This window comes from Lytechinus variegatus, chromosome 3, assembly GCF_018143015.1.
Source record: "Lytechinus variegatus isolate NC3 chromosome 3, Lvar_3.0, whole genome shotgun sequence".
In the NCBI taxonomy this organism is placed as follows: Eukaryota; Metazoa; Echinodermata; class Echinoidea; order Temnopleuroida; family Toxopneustidae; genus Lytechinus; species Lytechinus variegatus.
The window spans coordinates 70,523,159-70,546,840 of record NC_054742.1 but is presented as its reverse complement, the minus strand read 5'-3'; the positions used below and the strand labels follow the sequence as shown (position 1 = coordinate 70,546,840).

Sequence of the window (23,682 nt, the reverse complement as noted above, 5' to 3'; positions counted from 1 at the left end):
GAGGGTCGTGGGTTCGAATCCCAGCCATGGCGTAATTTCCTTCAGCAAGAAATTTATCCACATTGTGCTGCACTCGACCCAGGTGAGGTGAATGGGTACCTGTTAGGATTTTTCCTTGAACGCTTTAGCGCCTATTAATATGGCGGCTCAGCCGGGGTAATAATATGATACCAATTATTAAAGCGCAGTAGAGTATATGCACATAGAAGCTGCGCTATATAAATGGACCTATTATTATTATTATTATTAAAAAAAGTATTTTTTGACAAAAAAGAGTATTTATAAAAATTTGTCTCAACGTAACAATCGCCAGCTTGTTGTAATGAGATCGGTGAAAAAACGTGTGATATGACTCTACTTGAAGTTTTATAATTCACCCTTTTTTTATTAAACATGTGCTTGCAAGCAAGAATTTAGTTCTTTGCATGCAACAAATTACTGGCCCGACAGTGATTTTTACTGGTCTGGGACTGTCAGACCAGCGCTGGTGTCATGCGCTGTGTATAATACATACTCCATGATCAGAAATTTAAAAAAGTAACAAATCATACAAAAAAGGTATTGGTGTATTCATAGCAAAAAAGAGGAACAAATACTCTAAAAAGGGAACGGTTGGCATGTCTGATACTTTAAATAAGCCCCTACATGTATCTCTTCCCTTGTGGGGTGCTTTTGATTAAAAGTGCTTCCTTCAAAATTTTTGGTATATTATTACCCATTCCATGCAGATATGTGGTCTTTATGAAAAATACGAGTAAATATTTCTACAAGTGTTAACATTACAAACCCCCTTTTCTTGGCTACTTTGTAATTGTATATTGGTGTATGCAAAAAAAGATGAATTTGTAATTCATGTCAGTGTGCTGTAGTCCTGTAGAAAGCATTATTTGGGTAGTAATGGTTGAATTTACTTTGGGAAGAAATGAAGTATATTATAAAGATTAAGGAGTTAACTGCTTTGTATAAAAAAAAAGCATGGAGGCATACCCATGAAATATTATATGATAACTTGAATGCATTTGGTGAGGTAACACTTGATAATGCCACCTGCTACACAAGAAACACATGTTTAACAAAGTAGTATTTTGAAACCAATAAATCATACTTTTGAACGAAAAGAGCGCGTCACATTTGAAGTGTAAAATTTCCATACAATTTCTTCATAAAAAATACCTAGTTGATATGTTTAATGAAGGAGTTCTGCATTTCTTAATTTGTTTTAATCAATAATCCATTGTCAATGCCCCATTGGGTTGACATCATGAAGGGCAGAAATGATTGTTTTGGGTTATATGTCATTTCATAAAAAGTAACAGTTGTTAAAGGAATATAGCATCATACCAATTCATCTCAAAAGAAATGTGGTTTTATCGGTTGTAAATTTATCCACATTGTGCTGCACTCGACCCAGGTGAGGTGAATGGGTACCCGATAGGATTTATTCCTTGAATGGTTTTAGAGCCTATTGGCAGCTCAGCTACAGCAGGGGTAATAATATGATACCAAGTATCAAGCGCAGTAGAGTATATGCAATTATAGTAGCTGTGCTATAAAAAATTGACCATATCAAGTTATGCTTCACTGATCATAGAATGGTCTTTAAAAAAATTTGCATGATTTACAACATATAGCAAATAAAAGGCCCTCTTCCTCGCTATAGTCCGATAAAAATATGTGTGATTATTATAATAGATGATATCAAATGAAATGTACATCAAATGTGATTCTTCTTTTCAGGGTGTCAAGTTGTCAGTTGCCCTGTATGATATGTAAGGCTTTGTAATGTGACGTTTCTCCACACGGCTGAAATCCATGCACTTTAGTATTCTTTAATGCTTATGTGTATGTCTGCTTATCAGTACATTGTGGTACAATTGCTCCGACTTAATTGGTAATGTAGAGTTTTATTCTAGCGAGGTATTATAAGAAATCGATCACTATTCTTCTTAATAGTAGGAGTGGGCTATAAATGGGTGATTTTTGGTTTTACTGTGGGAACAGTTTTTTTGTGTTCCTTTTACCTTATCTCAACATGAAATGGCAATATTTTTTGTCTTGGGTCCGAGAAAAAATTGTGCCGGGCCAAATTTAGGTATAATTACCTTTTAACTGTACAAATAATGGTTTAAAAGTACTAATTATAGGAAAAATAAATTGCCTGCCCCCAAAAACATATGAATAGACACCAAAACCAAAGAAAAAGACCACCAAATAAAGAAATTGTGGCCAAAACTCTGATTTTGGGTGGTTTTGGCAGCCATTTTGGATTTTGGCCCGGCACACTACTTTCTCGGACCCAAGACAAAAAACATTGTTATTTCATGTTGAGATACATTGAAAGGAATTAAAAAAAACTGTTCCCATATTGAAATTACAAAAGTATTTTTGACCCATGTATAGCCCACTCCTATTAATAGGTTGTAAATTTTTTTATTGACTGGTACTCTTGATAATGAATGATGAACATGAAGCATCAATAAATATGAAGATAAAAGCTGAATTTTATTGTACGAGATTATGTTTTACATATTTTTTTTGACATGATAGACTGAAAGTTACAGAATAGGCCTCTAAGACCCCGTTCTCATTACACTTTCCAAAACTAGTTTACTGGTAACCGGGTCAGGAAACCAGTTTGGAAGATTGCTTTGCTAGCGTTTCCATTTGATCACACGAAAGTGGTTTTCAAAATCGCTTCCATTTAAAGCGATCTTGTTGATGTGTAAATGCTCTCATTGTGGCGACACGTTTTTTGCGAAATTTGAAACCGCAGCGTAGGTAGAGTAGCACGCTCAAAATGTGCACAGATCGCTTCCCGAAGAACTGTTGTGTCCTCAATTATGCTAAAACCAGTTAAACGAGGCAAAGCGATCTTGAAAACTACATCGCAAGGTGGTTTTATGAACCGGTTTGGAAGATCGCTTCAACCGTTCTCATTACACGTTAAACTAGTTTCCACTCAAACTAGTTTCCAGTAAACTAGTTTTAGGAAGGTAGTGAGAGTGGCGTCATATAAGACACACATACTTTTAGAAAGCAGTACAAGTTACAAAAATAAGACAAGAAGACAATACCCTCCACTCCATAATATACATGTATGAGGTTTATAAACCTTAAAAATAGTGAACAGTTTCTGTGTAGGCATGTTATTAAAGGCAAGCACTTGCAAAGTTGTGTTGTATACAACTCACTCCTTGTTCCTAAACAATTGATAGGCTTGGAGCAGTAAAGCTTGGCATCAAAACTCAGCAAATCACTATTTTCATCAAATAGTCAAATACTAGTAGTGGCTTATCATTCCAACATTTTCTTTGATTTTAGAAAAATTTAACAGCAGGAAACAAATTTCATGGAAATGTGATATTTTCCCTGGATAATTTCACTTTCCACAAAATAAATTACCAGTGCACTCTCTTCAAATTGCTGTTGCTTTCACTCATGCATACACTATGTACCTTGTAAGTTGCATCAAATGACATAGGAGTGCCTAAACAGACTTGTCATTTATCAATTGCAATTTCACTTTTTTCAGGGACATGATGTTAATCGAAGAGAGATTTGGTTTATTAACATACCAGTAGTTGAAATTACATCCAACATAAATTGAATCCTGTATGCTGATTGGTCTAAATAGAATCATGTGACCAAACACATCACTATTTTGCGATGATGTTGAAAATGAAACACCCACTGAAGAAAATTAACTGTTCGGTGACGTCAATGATGGAATAGTGCACTGTTCCATCATAGACGTCACTGAACATTAACCTCTCGGGCGCACTGGTCAGCGAGTTGACTCTACCAGGCAAGCCCTGTGAAGAGATGGCGCAGGCACAAATCGGCGTTTCGCCGAGCGCATGGTTTCAGGAAAAGTAGATCAGTTAGCACGTTATCTATATCTTGGTTCAGATTTTGAAAAAGATGAATTACGTGTACAAGAACTAGATTATCAAGACCTATTGTTCCAACTTATTAAATGTAGGATATACAAAAAATATATCAGGCCTTTATTTCAAAAGTATAGAGGGAATTATTCATCATTGGTCGTATACTGGCAAATAACTATTTCCTATTTACTAAATAGTAATGCCAGTCCAACCTCGGAAAAATAACTTCTGGTATACTTACTCAAAGCCTGGTATATTTGTATACTAAATGGCATTTCAGAAAACATAATTCTCTTCAATATTTCAGATTTTCTAATAGATTTATTACCATGGTAAATCACAAATAGCAGCCACTACACATTTCAACTTCTAAACTTATTATACACCAGAAATATTAACTGTTTTGGGAATAAATAAGTTTATGTTTACAATCGTTATAAGAAAGCCATAAAATAGGACATGCTAAAAAATAAATGGCTTGACAAAATAATCCACCTGAAAATACAATAAGTACAAAATAATGCACATAGTAACTTTTTCAAAAAGGCTCATAGAAACACATGACATAATAATTAAGGCTCTGAGTCTTGAGTACATTATGAGAAAGATAAGTTGAAAAGGCACATTATTTGTAGGGCAGGCATATGTCCTTGCTGTTCAGGCCAGGAAATTTACCTGTAAAGAAAGGAAGGAAGAGGGAGAAATCTATACAAGTTAAAAAAGTATAAAATAGGAGGGGGGTGTTGGAGAAAAGAAATGGAGTTCTCAAAAACAAGCAGTAGTGGATCTAGATTTTTGCTAAGGGGGGGGGGGGGGGGTTGACAAGTTGGTTTGACCCAATAACAAGCTGTGAATCCTGTGATGCAATGCGTTCTACCCCATCCCCCTAGATCCGCCACGGTCCGGCTTGGGCGACTTGTAACTTGGATCAGCCACTGACAAAGGAATGAATGTTAAATGGCGAAAGCTAAGAGAAAGAGATCAAAATACAGAGTAAAGGGGACAATAATAGGAAATGGTTTCTTGTATTCAGATTAGCAAATCCATTCATATAAAATGGGATATGTTTGATTTGACTTCAAATGTTATTTAGTTGAATATGTTGTAGAATTCTAACAAGTATTTTTGTCACAACCTTCTTCTGAAATCGAAGTTATTTCTTACTTAGCACAGCCCCCGACCCCAAATCACTTTTCCGCAGCAATGTACATGAGCAGGAGTGCATTTTATAGATCCTCTCATTTCATAGTAATACATTTCATTTATAAAGCACCTTTCATAAGATACAAAGCACATTGAATTTAAACAAATAATAAAAAAATAGGAAAACCCAAATAGGGGGGTCCAAAAAAAATAAAAACTACGAAGTTAAGAGTTTTATATAGAAACATACAAAAAATAAGATAGGTAAGTTTTTAGACACTTCTTAAATGAGGTTAGCATTGCATTTAGTGTAGAAGGGAGGGAGATCCATGTTTGGGGGCTATGGTTAAAGAGACCCTATCACCTATTTTGTTAAAAAAAAACTTATCCCCCAGGCCCGATCTTATCCAACACCTTCACCCCTCTCTCTCCCAAGCAATCCCATACACTCATCATGCCTGAGTTCTAGTGTATTACACAATAGGTGGTAGGTTGTTTGGGACTATGGTTAAAGAGACCCTATCACCTATTTTTGTTAAAAAAAAACTTATCCCCCAGGCCCGATCTTATCCAACACCTTCACCCCTCTCTCTCCCAAGCAATCCCATACACTCATCATGCCTGAGTTCTAGTGTATTACACAATAGGTGGTAGGTTGTTTGGGACTATGGTTAAAGAGACCCTATCACCTATCAGTATTAAAAAAAATCTTATCCCCCAGGCCCCGATCTCATCCTATCCCCCCGGCCCCTCTCCCCCGAAGCAATATCCCACTCATCATGCCTGAGTTCTAGTGTATTACACAAAGGTGGTAGGTTGTTCGGGGCTATGGTAACTTAAAGAGACCCTATGATCTATCGTGTATTAAAAAAAAATCTTATCCCCCCGGCCCCGATCTCATCAACCCCCCCCCCTCCCTTCCCCAAAGCAAAATCTCACTCACCATGCCTGAGTTCTAGTGTATTACACAATAGGTGGTAGGTGGTTTGGGGCTATGGTTAAAGAGACCCTATCATCTATCATGTATTAAAAAAAAATCTTATCCCCCAGGCCCCAATCTCATCCTATCCCCCCCCCCCTCTCCCCGAAGCAATATCCCACTCACCATGCCTGAGTTCTAGTGTATTACACAATAGGTGGTAGGTGGCGCTCTTATAGACCTTCTCCCACGCCGGGTTCCACCAATCCCTGAGATGAGAGTCCTTCCGGGTCATGATTGAGTAACCTCCACTCGAACAATTGAAGCTCCACCCTTGTACCATGGAAGATGATGGATAGCTGATGGTTTTGGAGCTGTATATTGCATCAATCTGTTGTACAGAGACCAAAAACAAGATTCGAGAGGTTTATAAAGCCACGAAGCACGAGGTTGTTTTTGTATCATAATGAGATATGAAAGTATTTTCATGAAACAAGTTACAGAATACAAGGGAACCAGGATGGACTGTATGGCTAATATTGTTCTTGAATGTGAGCCCATATTGTTGATTGATAGTGTGTTTATTTATTGTTGTTTATTTGTTGTTTTATGTTAACAGGGTAGCCCTTTCAGTTACAAGAACTGCCCGACCAAGGGGCCCTGTCTGTATCAACAGAAATTAAAAACATAATAAAACAATATTACATAAAATAGTCAACAAAATGAACATAATAATCAATGAGAAAGAAAGATATGTAATACATAAAAGTCAAAATCACTAATAAACTATATAATGTGATATGGGGATCAAAAATGCAAAGAATAAAAAAAATTAATATATTTTATTTTTGGATATTGAAACAAAATTACAAACACAAAGATGCTTTTTTTTTACTGAGTATGTCACATCTAGTTAGGGGTATCCTTTCCCCCAAGTTCTTCAAAAAGTTTACCAAAGAGGTGGTGAATGCGTGGGTGAGAAGGTTGATGTAAGTGAATGTTTATATGTGAGGGAGTATGTGTCTGGTATTATACAACTCCCAAGAATGTTCTGTAATCTGATTGGTCCAAATCAGATCACATGATATTCAGCGAATTGCACTATTGCATCCAAAATGCACTATCCTGCACTCTGACCTCATACCAAAAGTACTATCTTGCACTCTGACGTCAGAGTGCAGGATAGTGCGAGGTCTGGAATTATCTAGAAATTAGATCAAATGTAGCATTTGGGGCAACTCAGTAACATGGGGAGGGGGGTTGTATAAAACAAATAATGCACACATTCTTGTGCATAGAGGATCAAAATAATGAACTCTGTGCTCCACTCGTCAAATGGATATACCGCACTCGGTCCTGCGGACCTCGGTGCAGCATATCCATTGGTTCTTCTCGCACATCATTCATTATTTGGTCCTGCATGCATGCGCTTACGTGCATTATTTGTATACTATTGATATTTAGGCAGTATAATATTAAGATCTAGCATGATTTTCAATAATCTAAATGTAATTAACTTCAAGTTTGGAGAATATAAAGAACCATCTATCATTGAATATCAACATTCATGCATTGTCCATCACAAAGAGCTAATATAAATGAAATAACTAGTCCTTGTTTCACTTACCTCATTATTTTTCATTGCAGCCTCTGCATCACTGGCTGTTAGGTAATGGAATACCTGCTCTTTCTGCAGTGGTAGACCCTATTTGAAATCAGAAAATACAAGAGAATTCAAGATAGGAATGCTTGCCAATACATTAGAATAATGTAATACCAAAATTCTTATACTCATAACACTGCCATACACTGCATGGCGGATGCAGCTGGGAGGGGGGCACATCCGGCCATTGCCCCCCCCCCCTTTTGAGAGGCATACAAATTTGTAATGTAAATATGCCATTCTAAAAGAAGCGCGCCCCCCCCCTTTGAAATTGAGGACTTTTTTTTTGCATGTCAGATTTTCCTAGGGGAAATGTGGCCCCTATTTGAGAAAATCCTGGATCCGCGCCCCTGCTGCCATATGTTTTCTTACGCACTAGGAGGTAGCAATACAAGAATACATTTCATTACATATTATGAACATATACCTTCCAATAAAAGCCAATGTTAATAATGAATGCATTTCAATACAATAAAATGTACTACTGGATAATTAATGCATTCTAATACAAGAAAATGTATTCCATTAAACAAATGAATTTTGGATAATGCATTCCGACACAAAAAGATGCACTACAATACAGCAAAATGCATCAAGAGCATGGAATTCAGTGCGAAAGTAAGTTCCCATCTCCAGTCCTATCAGGATTATATTCCTACTACAGGAGAAAACAGTATGATATATAAGCAACTGCTTTAAAAAAAGAGAGAGAAGCAAAAACCTGTGCTAGCTACCGCTTCACTACAGCAGCCAACACTAAAACTATTCCCCAATAAGGCAGATTATTATTGTGCATAAGAAAATGTCTGTATAGCAACCTGTCTACTGCAAGTTTCACCATATATGTAGTTGTTCAATTATTATTATCAGTTCTAATCTATTCACTCTGTTACCTGAACACGCTGTTGTTTGTTTAGGCAATGCTCATCGTTTGAATAGCCGTCAAGAAATCCAATTTTCTTGCCTTCCAGGTTAGATGGGTCGAAGCTTCCGGCTGGTGAATCTGTTAGTCTATAGAAGACACTCTCGAATGCCTTGGTGTAAGGTTTGGTGAATGAAAAGGCCCTTTCTCTTTCTGGAGTCTGGGACCAACCTGGAAAAGGTACAATTTTCATATAAATCATTTGATGAAGTAGGTATGTACCATCACAATAATCAATCTCATTTTTATTGTTATAATTGTTATTCATTATTATAATAGATATTATTGTTGTTGTTGTTGCTATCACAGTAGTAGAAATATTATCATTTCATTATTATTATTATTATTATCATTATTATCATTATTATTATCAGTAGTAGGTGTAGTAGTAGTACGTAGTAGTAGTAGTAGTAGTATATAGTAGCAGTAGTAGTAGCAGTAGTAGTAGTAGTAGTTGTCGATAGTAGAAGTAGCAGCAGCAGTAGAAGTAGTAGCAGTAGTAGTTGTAGTAGCAGTAGAAACAGTAGTAGTAGCAGTAGTAGTAGTAGTACGTAGTAGTAGTAGCAGAAGTAGAAGTAGTAGTAGTAGTAGTAGTAGTAGTAACAGCAGTAGTAGCAGTATTGGTAGTAGTAGAAGTAGTAGTAGTATTAGCAGTATAAGCAGTAGTAAGTAGTAGTAACAGGAGTAGTAACAGTAGTAGTAATAGTAGTAGTATTAGTAGTAGTTGAAGTAGTAATAGTAGTAGTAGTAGTAGAAGTAGTAGTAGTAGTAATAGTAGTAACAGTAGTAGTAGTAGTAGTAGCAGCAGCAGCAGCAGTATAGTAGAAGTAGTAGTAGTATAGTAGTAGTACTAGTTGTAGTTGTAGTAGCAGTAGTAGTAGTACTATAATAGTAGTAGTAGTAGTAGTAGCTAGTAGTAGTAGTAGTAGTAGTAGTAGTAGCTAGTAGTAGTAGTAGTAGTAGTAGTAGCAGCTAGTAGTAGTAGTAGTAGTAGTAGTAGTAGTAGTAGTAGTAGTAGTAGTAGTAGTAGTAGTAGTAGTAGTAGTAGTAGTAGCAGCAGAAGTAGTATAGCGGTAGTAGTATTTGTAGTAGCTAGTACGGGAGCTAGTATCATCACTATCATCACTGTTACACTGTTACCATTATCATTATATTACCATCAGTATTATAAGTATTATACCTCACTACTTCAACAAAAAGATCCCCCAAATAAATATACATTCATTTGGGGGATGTTTGTGTTGAAGTAGTAAAGTATCTATGTATTTATATCATCTTTGGAATCACATCACAAACCGATGTAATCATATTTTCAACCTACCTGCGCATCCGTCGTACCATCCTCCATAGAGACCGTCCCCACCCCTGGCAGGGGAGCCCTTCTGTGACTTCCAGCAATTAGTATAATCATCAGTCACTATCCTACATCTCTTACCCGCTTTGATACAAACTGTGAAATGGAGGAAGGGGTTACAAATGTTGAGAAATAAGGTTCAGATGTCCTGTCATGGATCATGATTGTGGGAAGGGGATCACAAGAGCGATTGACTTAATAATGGTTTAAACTATTTTTTTTTCAAGTACATGTACTCATAAATCCATTGCGTCTTATTTTCATTTCTAAGAAATATAACATCCTATTTCTTAAAAAAAACATTTTATCAAATCCTTTTGTTTTCTTCATTGGAAATTTTCTTATTTACATTTTTTATGTCTCTTATATTGCGTAGAGCGTTGTGGCCCAGTGGATAAGTCTTCGGACTTTGAAACAGAGGGTCGTGGGTTCGAATCCCAGCCATGGCGTAATTTCCTTCAGCAAGAAACTAATCCACAGTGTGCTGCACTCAACCCAGGTGAGGTAAATGGGTACCGGTAGGAAGTAATTCCTTAAAAAGCTGTGTGCGCTATGAACGCCTAGCTTAGCCGGGTAATATAGGAGCGCCTTGAGCACCTAACAAGGTGGATATGTGCGCAATATGAATACCCTATATTATATTATATATTCCAAAGTATGGCAATAATCATGTGCGCTTTATAGAGGTTGGTAATGATATGGGGACACTCAATCTTTTAGTCTAAATAAATCGGTATGAAGAAAATAAGGACTTACTCGATTGTATTATCTCGACATCGAATCCGTCCATTTCTAGAGTTTGACCGTCTCTGAAAGAAAGACAAAATATAAAGGAAGAAGCACGACTTGGAATAACCTAAAATCATAGAAAGAGGGAAAATACCTGGGGGGGGGCGAGAAGGGTGTGATCTATAGGGCAGAATCTCTTGCCTGTCTCATTTTTAATGAGAAGGGTTTTTTTTTAGAATTTATTTGAATTGAGCACAGCCAGAAATTATACAAGAGCAGAAAAAAATATGAGCTTATAGCCATAATATTATAAAGAGAGAGAGAGTCGAGAGGGAGGGGGGAGAGAGAACTATCGAGAGAGATTGATGTACATTTTGAGCATTGTGCTAGCTTTATGCGTGTCTATGTGGGGGGGGGGGCTCAAGTCCCATTTCATTTTGTTTTAAACAACATCCAAGATCATATCACTATAAATGTAAAAGAAAATATACAGAGTGGATATCTTACATGTAGTGCATGTTCATGTGCGTCTCTCCAAGCGCAAACGTCCATATTTTCTCTGCAATTTCAAAAATGAAAAAAAAAGGAAATATAGAATTTTCCACATATACATATTTTTTTTACAAGATCGAATTTGTAACATTAACAGAATGGTAGCCATATAATGGGACCAATTTCCAATAGAACGATAACATTAATGATGAAACAGATTTCTACAAGAATCCAAAGTAGTTTAAAAAGTGGTAAATATACAAGCAACAGAAAACTTGAACTAGCTTTGAATTATATTGTATGGTATTTTATTTCCTCACTCTTATTCTTATTATTTAGGCGCATCAAGGGGGCAATATGCGGCCGCCCAATCTCCATATTGTGGTGTAAAACTGGGGAGAAGATAGAAAAAATGGGAAGGAGAAGAAGAAAATTAATTAAATAAAGGGAAGGGGAAATCTTTCACATCACTAAATAAATTCTTCGCCCGCGCTTCGCGCTGTTATTGCCCGTTTCTACATCTACAGATTACATATCCTGTTCAAGTTGGCAATTAAAATATTCCGTTTTGAAGTAGATTAAAAAAATATTTCTGCTCGCACATCGACCTTTTATCATTTTATTTTATTTTACTTACACGTCCTCTAAACGCTATTCATGATTTAGGGGCCGCGGAACGGGGGGGGGGGGGGGTCCTTCACCCCTACTCTTTTTCAATAAATGTGTTAAAATCCATAAAATTTACCATCTATAGTGATGTGTTTTTCGCATGGTCTGTCCCCCTCCCCACACTCTTCATCCCGTTCCACGGTCCCATGCAGCGTACTCCATATTATCAAAGTTTTCGGCTCGCACTTAGCGATTTTATTGTTTAATAAGTTTTGCCTATATATTTTTTCATTTCATTTATTGATTCCACTTTTAAAACAAATATCATAATATACGTAACAAATGTGGTCATAAACATAGTGTATCAATGATAAAATTAAGTATCTAACATAAGTTTTTAAGCATAAGGTACACTACAAAATGTAAAAAAAAGTGAGGAGCCTAAATAAAAAGCAGAGCTTGCAGAAAATTAGGCTCCCAATGGGGAAAAAAATAAGTTGTTACTTTGAGCGAACAAATGTGGAAACGGAATACATATTTATTACATAGATTGTTTTACACAAAATGATATTGAAAGGCATCAAGTTACCAGATAATGATGAAATAGAAAAAAAAACACGAATAGAAATAAAAATAGCAAAACAAAAAGAAATTGGAAAACGACCAAAAGACGGGGGGGGGGGTCAAGGGATATAAAGAGTATAAGAAAGAAAGAATAGACAAAATTAATTGCAGTCATCAGTACGATCCAGCATTGTACCTCTCCAAGAGGTATAACTTAAGCTTGCGTTGGAAACAATTGAGAGATGGGCTTTCAACCAGTTCGTTATTAAAGGTCAAGTCCACCTCAGAAAAATGTTTATTTGAATCAATAGAGAAAAATCAGACAAGCACAGTGCTGAAAATTTCATCAAAATCAGATGTAAAATAAGAAAGTTATGACATTTCAAAGTTTCGCTTACTTTCAACAAAATAGTTATATGAACGAGCCAGTTACATCCAAATGAGAGAGTCGATGACGTCACTCACTCACTATTTCTTTTGTTATTTATTGTTTCAATTATACAATATTTCAATTTTTACGAATTTGACGAATAGGATCTCCTTGCCTGAAGCACAAAATGTTAAAATAATGGAATTCCACGTGTTCAGGGAGGAATGAAACTTCATTTCACATGACAATGACGAGAAAATAACAATATTTAATATTTCATACTGTAACAGGTCAAAATGAACTGTTTATTGAAAATTCATATATTTTCATTACTAATCACTTGTTTGTAAGTAATAGATGCCTTTACAGGAAGTGCACAAGAAGTAATGGAAAGTAGAAATGTTTAACAATCTTCATGCTTTTTAAGAAGTATGATTCACCCTCTTTCTGGGTAAGAGTGATGCTAAATGGTCTTTGGGTCAAAACATCACATTCCAGAGCTTGAGCTTGTATGACGTAGATCATTATGGTCAAGGCTTAGCATCTGTGAATGGAGAGTGATAACTGCATAAAAGGGAGAGAGGATTTTGCTCCAATTCACTCCTGCACTGCACCCCATTCATGGGGCAGGCAGAGAGGCTTCTTCATTTTCGGGTCAGAATTATCGGTAAGATATTATTTTGTCAATTCTGTTAGTTTTGAACAATAGTTTATAAAGTTGGTTAACAATGTATTTTCTGTTGTTCGGAATAAGAGGTTAGGTTATATTAAAGTGCTATCTTTGCTAGCATAGCATGTTATCTGTCTTAATTTAAAGGGGTTTGTGAATTAAATAATTGATTAGTTGTGCATCTGTCTTTGTTACTTAAGATGATTTTTGTGATATTTTATATTAATTACTTGTACTTGTATACTTGATTGTAGTATGTAGTTATAAATATAAAATGTGTTCGGTTCTAATCTTATAGTGAGACGATTTAGTAAAATGATCTTTAGAGTTGAAGATTTTGGTTATTGAATTGTAAATTAAATGTTTCAGTTTTGTGTTTTCATAGTAAAGGGTAACAATAATTGCTTACTATGTGTAATAATTGTTACTTCCTTTTAAAGGTATTTGACATGACATTCGTGTAGCGGGTGAGGCCATCACCAGAGGAAATATGGTCCTCTAGGCCAGATTGCCAGGGTGAGTTGTTATCATTTATAAACCACTGTATTTCAATGCTATAATTTGTTGGCATATTTTAATTGATGTTTGGTAAATTTCACTTAATGGATGTATTTCATTTATTTGTTGGAAGAGTTATCCATAACGATGGAGGAACTGAATTTGTGATTAGATGAGTTGAATTCAGGCAATATAGAATAAGTTTTAATGAAGGGATATAGACAACATGTTTATCATTTATTATTACGAGTCTACTTGACGTCATATTGATGAATGTTTTATCTTAGAGTCACAAGCAAATATGTGTATATTTCTATTTTGTGCGTTTTTCAAACATATATCATCATTCTAGTTAATTGTTTTATTCTCATTGGTTTTTGCAGGTTTTTTTTTTCATCTTTTGTTCTTGGATTTGGAATTTTGTATATAACGATCCATCGATTATTAAACGAACCGAAACACAAGGAATGGTGTCGTGTGTCATCTTTCTGCATCAGTTTCCGCGTGTTACAAGTGGCGTAGTCGGCAGGATCGATGTTCGTCGTTGGATACAACCAAGTTCAAACCCTGACATTCTGAGGAGCTCATCCGTGGACATCTTGATTTGTAAATATGAACGTAGCTTTAAGTTTAAGATGTATTGTGTGTGTGCATAGTGAGAATGCTGTAGCCAAAATGTAGTTGGTTTGAAAGTAATATGAGGCTACAATGTATTTGATAGGGATTTATACTATTGGAAAGGTATTTTATGAGATACCCTGTAAGAGTTTTCAGACCAAATGGCTTTGGTCAAGGGAATACTGAGTACTGTTGAAGGTTAATTTTGTGTTGTCATGGTAATGCTGTGTTTTGGAACGGTCCATGCCCCCTTGCTTATGTAATTTTGGCTGGTTGGATGGGAACCACACATTGGGGTGTAGGAGGCCAGAGACACCAGTATTTTATATGTTGAAAGGAGGAAGTACAGTATGTGCAGAGTAAGCTCTGGGTTTGGCAAACGTGATTAACTAATGAATAGTTGAGGCGTTTCTTTGTCTGATACTTGAAGTTTGTTAACTTTTTAAGTTTAGTTTTGGGTCTTGATTAATATTTAGTTTAATTAAGCTATGGCGTGAATTAATGTTAATTGTTTGATCCAGACTGTGTATTTGATAGTTTTAGGGGCTACTTTGGAAAAAGTAGGGGAGCCCACGTGTTGATGAAAGTGTTTTACTTTCATGTGTCTGTGTGTTATAATGGTTATCATATTGTAATATGCTGATCTTTTTGATTTGTAACTGGGATTTGGCTAGGAGTACTGCTAGGTTTAGTCAGGATAAAGTATCAATGTTAATTTCGAGAACCTCAATCTGAGACCGGGATTGCATTAGAGGGATACTGGAGTGACTATTGGGGCAGTAAGGTGTTTCTCGTTACCTTTGTTTTTCTGTTAACCTTCGAGGCCGGAAAGGACGCAGTGGTAGTTGAGAGAATTAGTCATAAGTTATGAGATTTTTCAGTATATTATATTGGTGAACCATTGTTCCATTGGAAATTGCTAAGATTTGGGGAAACATCTAGTAATTGTTATTTGTTTATTGTCTTGTAATTCTTTAAAAGTTTGAATCAGCTCGAAGTATAAGTAGGTATATTTTGGGCAGTGGCGTAGACAGGTCCTTAGACCTGGGGGGGATGATCCCTAGCTGGGTCACATATATATATATATATATATATATATATATACATGTATTATATATACTATATATTATATATATATATATATATATATATATATATATATATATATATATTATATATATATATATATATATATAATTAACGTACTCGATAAAAACAAAATATCATGGGCCAAAGCAGACGACTTAAAGATAGCAAAATAACACGATCTGCATGCCTCATGGATTATCTCGTTTGTCTTTTAAAAATCACTTTGCTTTCAGCAATAAACAGGGCATCCAGTAATAAACAAACTTCCTTGCACATTTTTCATGGCAGTAATCTTTTGTTTGATTAATGACAATGAGTAAAGATGATCATAAGAGAAATGTCACTTGTCGGATGTCTAGTTATCATCTTGGTCATGACAGTCCTGCTAAACACGATCTAGAATAACTAGTATTCCTTATTTTACTAGTATAGTAGTATACTCTTTTAAAAGTAGCGATATTGTTAATGATCAAACGAATGAATCAACAACTAAAGGAATAAACAAATAAACAGCCAAATAACTAAAAAATATCAATTACGATTATAGTAATAGGGGTAAAATAAAAAAAGCTCAACATTATATTTCTTATCCACGTGCAGATATGCGGACACTAAAATGATAAGCACACTCTGTTTAAAATTACCATGATTACAAAGGCTTGATTGAATTAAGTATGGAAATGAAATAAACCTCACCGGGTTGTCGGAAGTAAACTGTATAGATAATTTTTATCGCGTAAATGCGCGAGATGATTATGTTTTTTGTCAAAGGTCCGACAATGAACACGCTGAGGGTCGAGTTAGGCTTGTTCTGTGATCTTAGACCATAAATTATCCATGGATTGATTCAATCTGCCTTCGTGAATTAAGGCATGTCTATATATTGGATGATTCTACCTTCTTCGAAAAGCGCAAAGTACTCTGAAAAAATTAGTGAAATAGTTCGCTCTTTAAGGAGTGAATATATGAAAGAGTGAATATTGAGTGAAAAAACCTCGGATATCACTGAGGCCATCCAAAATTTGCACTTTCATTCCAAAATCATTCATTTACTAATTCGCTCCTTAGAGACTGAAAATTTTCACCTTTCCTTTGCAAAGTAGGGGTTGAGGACATGGCCAGCAGGGAAAAGGGTCAGTGTATGTGTATAGGTAATTTCTTATTAATTCGTTTGAACAGTGTTAATGTGTTATGAAAGCAATTGCTCTGAAAGGGAGTGATTAAGCGACACTTTCTTAAATCTGTAATGAAATATTTTGAACTTATCTCCTTTGCAAATACATAATTATTATAAGGAAATGTACTTGGTGAAACTCTGAATAACGATCCTTAAATGTATATGACGACGCAAGACAGTTGTTATTACTTAAAACTTGTAAGTTGTAAATGCATATAAGATGATTGACTCTGAATAAAAGTCCAATTTTGATCATGTTTGTCATTGCTGTACGTTATGATTATTACTGCTATTATTATTGATTGATTTTAACTAGCATTCATTGCTTTATTACTGTATAGTTTTGCTTCTTCCCCCACAGAAACCTGGGGGGGGGATGATTGTACACACCATCCCCCCACCTAAAATTCTGGGGGGGATGCATCCCCCCCATCCCCCCCGCTATCTACGCCCCTGATTTTGGGAGGTTTAAGAATGATATTGTAGTGATTGATTTTACTGGCTATAATTATATAATGGTCTGTTATTCGTTGAGATACATGGATTGTGAAGGTTTATGTCGATAACTAAACAATTGGTTGGTATAAACTCTGGAGCTGTTAGGATCAGTTAGGAAGCACTTGGAATGTTAATGCTAGGAACCTCAACATGAGACTAGTATTACCTAAGGAGTGTACTTGAAAACTGAAACAGTTGGGTTTTTGCACTAGATATGTTTTCTGTGTTTATTCTCGTCACGAGACCAGAAAGTTCGTATTAGTGGTGCGGGTTCGCCAATACCGTGTTATTGCCGAGATTTTTAAATTCTGTATCGGGTGATTATTGGGTTTATATCTTTAATGTCATGATCAATTGTAAATTAGTTTGTTCTGTAACTGGGAACAAGTATCTCCGGATAGGGTTATCTAAAGTAGGACTTTAATTTGTAATAATTTTGGTATAGTGAGTGCCGGGACGTCACTCAATTAAGTAGGGGAGTATGTAACAGGTCAAAATGAACTGTTTATTGAAAATTCATATATTTTCATTACTCTTAATCATTTGTCTGTAAGTAATAGATGCCTTTACAGGAAGTGCACAGGAAGTAATAGAAAGTAGAAATGTTTAACAATCTTCATGCTTTTTAAGAAGTATGATTCACACTCTTTCTGGGTAAGAGTGATGCTAAATGGTCTTTGGGTCAAAACATCACATTCCAGAGCTATGAGCTTGTATGACGTAGATCATTATGGTCAAGGCTTAGCATCTGTGAATGGAGAGTGATAACTGCATAAAAGGGAGAGAGGATTTTGCTCCAATTCACTCCTGCACTGCACCCCATTCATGGGGCAGGCAGAGAGGCTTCTTCATTTTCGGGTCAGAATTATCGGTAAGATATTATTTTGTCAATTCTGTTAGTTTTGAACAATAGTTTATAAAGTTGGTTAACAATGTATTTTCTGTTGTTCGGAATAAGAGGTTAGGTTATATTAAAGTGCTATCTTTGCTAGCATAGCATGTTATCTGTCTTAATTTAAAGGGGTTTGTGAATTAAATAATTGATTAGTTGTGCATCTGTCTTTGTTACTTAAGATGATTTTTGTGATATTTTATATTAATTACTTGTACTTGTATACTTGATTGTAGTATGTAGTTATAAATATAAAATGTGTTCGGTTCTAATCTTATAGTGAGACGATTTAGTAAAATGATCTTTATATAGAGTTGAAGATATTGGTTATTGAATTGTAAATTCAATGTTTCAGTTTTGTGTTTTCAGAGTAAAGGGTCACAATAATTGCTTACTATGTGTAATAATTGTTACTTTCCTTTTAAAGGTATTTGACATGACATTCGTGTAGCGGGTGAGGCTATCACCAGAGGAAATATGGTCCTCTAGCCCAGATTGCCAGGGTGAGTGGTTATCATTTATAAACCACTGTATTTCAATGCTAATCTGTTGGCATATTTTAATTGTTTGGTAAATTTCACTTAATGGATGTATTTCATTTATTTGTTGGAAGAGTTATCCGTAACGATGGAGGAACTGAATTTGTGATTAGATGAGTTGAATTCAGGCAATATAGAATAAGTTTTAATGAAGGGATATAGACAACATGTTTATCATTTATTATTACGAGTCTACTTGACGTAATATTGATGAATGTTTTATCTTATAGAGTCATAAGCAAATATGTGTATATTTCTATTTTGTGCGTTTTTCAAACATATATCATCATTCTAGTTAATTGTTTTATTCTCATTGGTTTTTGCAGGTTTTTTTTTCTTTTTTTCATCTTTTGTTCTTGGATTTGGAATTTTGTATATAACGATCCATCGATTATTAAACGAACCGAAACACAAGGAATGGTGTCGTGTGTCATCTTTCTGCATCAGTTTCCGCGTGTTACAATACAATAAAATACAAAAGAAATAGTGCGTTAGTGATGTCATCAACTCTCTCATTTGGATGTAACTGGCTCGTTCATATAACTATTTTGTTGAAAATAAGCGAAATTTTAAAATGCCATAACTTTCTTATTTTACATCCGATTTTGATGAAATTTTCAGTGTTATGCTTGTTGAATTTTTCTCTTTTTATTCAAATCAAGTTTTTGTTGGGGTGGACTTGTCCTTTAAGGCTGTTCCAGAATTTGGGTCCTGTTGTAGTAAAGGTGCTATTAGCAAAAATGGTTCGGGCTTGTGGGAGATGGTAATTATTAGCTTGTCTAGTTGAATGGGAATGTACAATGAAATTGCGTTGAAATAATGGCGCAAAGGCATCTGGTAAATTGTCATTCTTGAGTTCGAACATGAATATGCCAAGGTTGTACAAATATAAATCAGATATTTTTAAGATTTTGCAATTATAAAAAAGGTTGTCTGTATGGGCATGAAATCCAGCGTTATTGATTATTCTTATAACACGCTTTTGGACAATGTTGATTTTATCCAAGAGGGTTTTGGAGCTATAACCCCATGTTAAAATACAGTAATTGAAGTAGGGCAAGATTAGAGCAGAATAAAGTATACGTAACACATGAAAGGGTGAAATATGAAATATACTCCTGTTCAAGATTACAAAGAGCGTTACAATGTCCCATTTTTAGACCTATTTGAATGTGATACACGTACCCCTTTTATGACTTCAAGTGGTCCTTGAAATGTCCAACTTTCAGTCAGTTTATAAATAATTCCAGCTATAAAGACACACATCATTATGTTCATGATTACAAAAAAGTTCTTACATAATACAATGTTCCGTTTCTGAGTGTAAGAAAAGATAAGAAAAACTCATAACATTTTCCCTCCATCTCCACAGTTCTTAAAACATTCCCTTTTTGGGTAAAAAAACCCCGTCAGTTCGCGCTTCACGTTTGCATTAAGCATTAAGTGAGATACGCATCCAGTTCTTTTTTTTTCATAAAACGTGTTTGAAATGTTTCTTTTTCATGTATTCTGAATATCGAGAAAATTTCAGCTTTAACTTCACGCTCGATTATTTGCTAAATACAACGTTTTAACTCGCGCTATGCGCTTGCATTAATTGCTTTTATAATCAAATATTTACCAAGAATATATCCAACACAAAATTACAAATAAACCAAAAGAATTACGAACATACATAGTAATGGACATATTTACAGTGCATAAAGAGTATCAAACCTCCATTTACGAAAATGAGCAGAAAGTTGTTATGTTTATAGATAATCGTTCGATCAACTTTTAAAAAAGTCTTTATATTAGCGTTCCGTTCTTAGGCCAAAGTGCATGAAATATAAAGAATCTATAATTTCTAAGCTCGCGCTTCGCTCCTTATTCATTCAATTCTCATAAATATTATTTTGTTTGTAAAATAAAGTTATATGTCAAGTTTACCCCAGACAAAATGTTGATTTGAATCAATAGAGATAGATCTAACAAGCATAACGCTGAAAATTTTATCAAACGGATGTAGAATAAGAAAGTTATCACTTATGCCATTTTAAAGTTTCGCTTATTTTTCACAAAACAGTTATATGCACAACTCAGTGACATGCAAATGAGAGAGTCGTCGATGTCACTCACTCATTATTTCTTTTTTTTATTGTTTGAATTATATAATATTTCAATTTCTACAGATTCGACAATAATGACCTACTTGACTCAACCTTAAAATGTTTTCACATGAAATCATAATTTATCACTTGTCAATCCAATTGTTTTAGTTTTTGGTAAACCTAATTTCATATAATAAAATACAAAAGAACAATTCGGGATATGATATCATCAGCCCACCTTATGAATATTCATGAGGACATGCCTAGAACTGTTTTACCAGAATAATGCAAATCTTAAAAATTCAATAACTTTGTTATTTGTTACCCTATTTTGATCAAATTTCATCATTTTGCTCGGTGAATTTACTCCATTTATTTAGATATACCTTCAGCCCGTATAGCAGCCCTATATCCAACGACTGAGCTGATGATATTATACTCAACTTCAACACTCTAATGATGTACAAATAATTATGTACACATATACATGTATGAGTGACTCTTCATTGAAAGAAGATCATAAGACATAACCAGATATCGGGAAAAATGTATACATGCATTCACATAAACCCGAAAGACAAAATACCCGTAACATGTAAGACCACTCATAGGATAATAACATAATGCAATCAATCCTATTGTCGCCTTCATTATGTCATAATTGTCTTTTATCGGATGGGCATGCATTAAAGCGATTTCCTTGTTGTTACTTTATTTTCTATATTCATATTGATTTTAAAAAAAAATGCCTATTTAATAAAGTTCACAAAAAAAACAAAAAGGAAATAAATGGAAAAGGATGTTCGCGAGATACTACTGAGTTTGATGTTTATTATCCAAAAAAAGTTTTATTATGTATCAAACATTGCGAAACTGAAAGTTTTACAAAGGTATTTAAAGGATAAATGGGACCAGAAAATAGCATGAAATGCTAATCGTGTCTGGTACCATTAACATAAGTAGCACAACAATGATAATACAGTATGATATACATATGAATAAATGTTGAAAACATACTTAAAGGTCAAGTCCACCTCAGAAAAATGTTGATTTGAAACAATAGAGAAAAATCAGACAAGCACAATGCTGAAAATCTCATCCAAATCGGATGTAAAATAAGAAAGCTATGACATTTCAAAGTTTCGCTTATTTTTAACAGAATAGTTATATGAACGAGCCAGTAACATCCAAATGAGAGAGTCGATGATGTCACTATTTCTTTTGTTTTTTATTGTTTGAATTATACAATATTTCAATTTTTACGAATTTGATGATTAGGACGTACCTCCTTGTCTGAAGCACATGTTAAAATAATGAAATTCCACGTGTTCAGGGAGGAATAAATCTTCATTTCACATGACAATGACGAGAAAATCAAAATATTTCACATTTCATATAATAAAATACAAAAGAAATAGTGAGTGATGTCATCAGTTCCCTCATTTGCATACCGACTGAGATGTGCATATAACTGTTTTGTGAAATGAAGTGAAACTTTAAAATGTCATAACTTTATTTTACATCCGATTTTGATGAAATTTTCAGTGTTATGCTTGTTGATTTTTTCTCTTTTTATTCAAATCAAGTTTTTGTTGGAGTGGACTTGTCCTTTAAGCTACTATATAACTATCCTATGAGCATATTAGGAAGAGAGAGGGAGGGCCGGGGAGGGAAGATAGATAAATATGGTGTGTTCGAGAGAGGTGGAGAGAGAGGGAGAGAGAGGGGGGGAGGGGCTGGGGTGTCGAGAGCCATTGCATTGAAGATAGGGCCTGTATTACATTCTCAGCTTCCATAAGAACAGGGAATTACGAATATACCGATATATGATGCAGATAGCTTACCTGCTGGCTCCAGAGACACCACACGTGACAGAGCGAGTCCAGACAAAACAACAGAGAGTAGACAGACGACTCCCACGAGCGCCATTAACAAGAGGGTCGTTCTCCTAACCGCTTTGGCCGATCCCATGGCACTGGACCCATCGCCCAACATCATCGTCGTCATCGCATTCGACGAGGAATCCGCTGGTTGCACAAGTTCAGCCTCTTGACTCCCGTTTCCCTCTCCTCCCGCCCCGAGTCGTGAGAATTTGAATCCAGGCTCGGTCATTCTTTCCCGCCAACACAACACGGCAAAAAAATTTGCCCTATACAATTCCAACCTGCCGTCTGCTATATAACTGCTTCAAAATCAATGGAATATTGTTATAACAGCTCAGATTGACATGCCGCTGCAGTACAGCGCCATAAGCATGTGGTTTTCCCCGGCCCTCTGGAATGAAATGGCCCAGTTGGCAAGCATCATCACGTATCCATTCAGGCATCCAAACAGTATTTGCTAGCTGTCACACTACATACACATGCCTGCAGGTCACAATAATACAACACGCTATTCATAGTACATGTACTTGTGATTTCATTTTTTTTCTATTATTCAGCAGGATGCATACCTATAGAAATTGTCGAACAATATTGTCTGGCAAGAGTGGATGCCATGTAGAGTGAACTTGAATGAAGAGAGCGGAATTGCCTGTCCAATTGCGGATGACTCATGTACCTGGGAATCCCACATATAGCACTACAAGTGCATTTTAATGTTTCCCGGAATGTTTCTTAATACGATAATCATTAATAATAGCATCTATTGTATTATAATATATATTATCATATTACATTACATTATATTATAGGGATTTTTATGCCTATATATAAGCATCCCGATAGGCATGCATTGCACTGTCGAACCCCCTACGTGTTTAGGGTCTAATTTGCGGGGATGACAAAACAAAATTAAAAATTCTTATGTAGGATGTCACTTTTTCCCCAATACTACGCGTTACATTGACGAGTGGATACCATGCGCGACCAAAAAAACACGTAAAAAGGATGTCCTTTTCACGATAGGGCACGTTACGTACGTAACGGGATAAGGGTGTCAAAAACACAAAAATAATGAA

General features: G+C 35.3%; 1 protein-coding gene across 1 annotated transcript; it reads right to left on the bottom strand.

The window, feature by feature from the left end:
• Positions 1-2,483: 2,483 nt before the first annotated feature.
• Positions 2,484-23,239, bottom strand: LOC121411835 (putative ABC transporter arginine-binding protein 2). The gene is made up of 8 exons (XM_041604707.1): positions 22,568-23,239; positions 11,125-11,176; positions 10,645-10,697; positions 9,856-9,984; positions 8,506-8,705; positions 7,577-7,654; positions 6,136-6,340; positions 2,484-4,562 (listed from the first exon to the last, which is right to left on the bottom strand). Exons 1-8 carry the CDS (start codon positions 22,833-22,835, stop codon positions 4,513-4,515), a joined length of 1,035 nt encoding a protein of 344 aa, XP_041460641.1. The 5' UTR covers positions 22,836-23,239; the 3' UTR covers positions 2,484-4,512.
• Between the last annotated feature and the right edge of the window lie 443 nt (positions 23,240-23,682).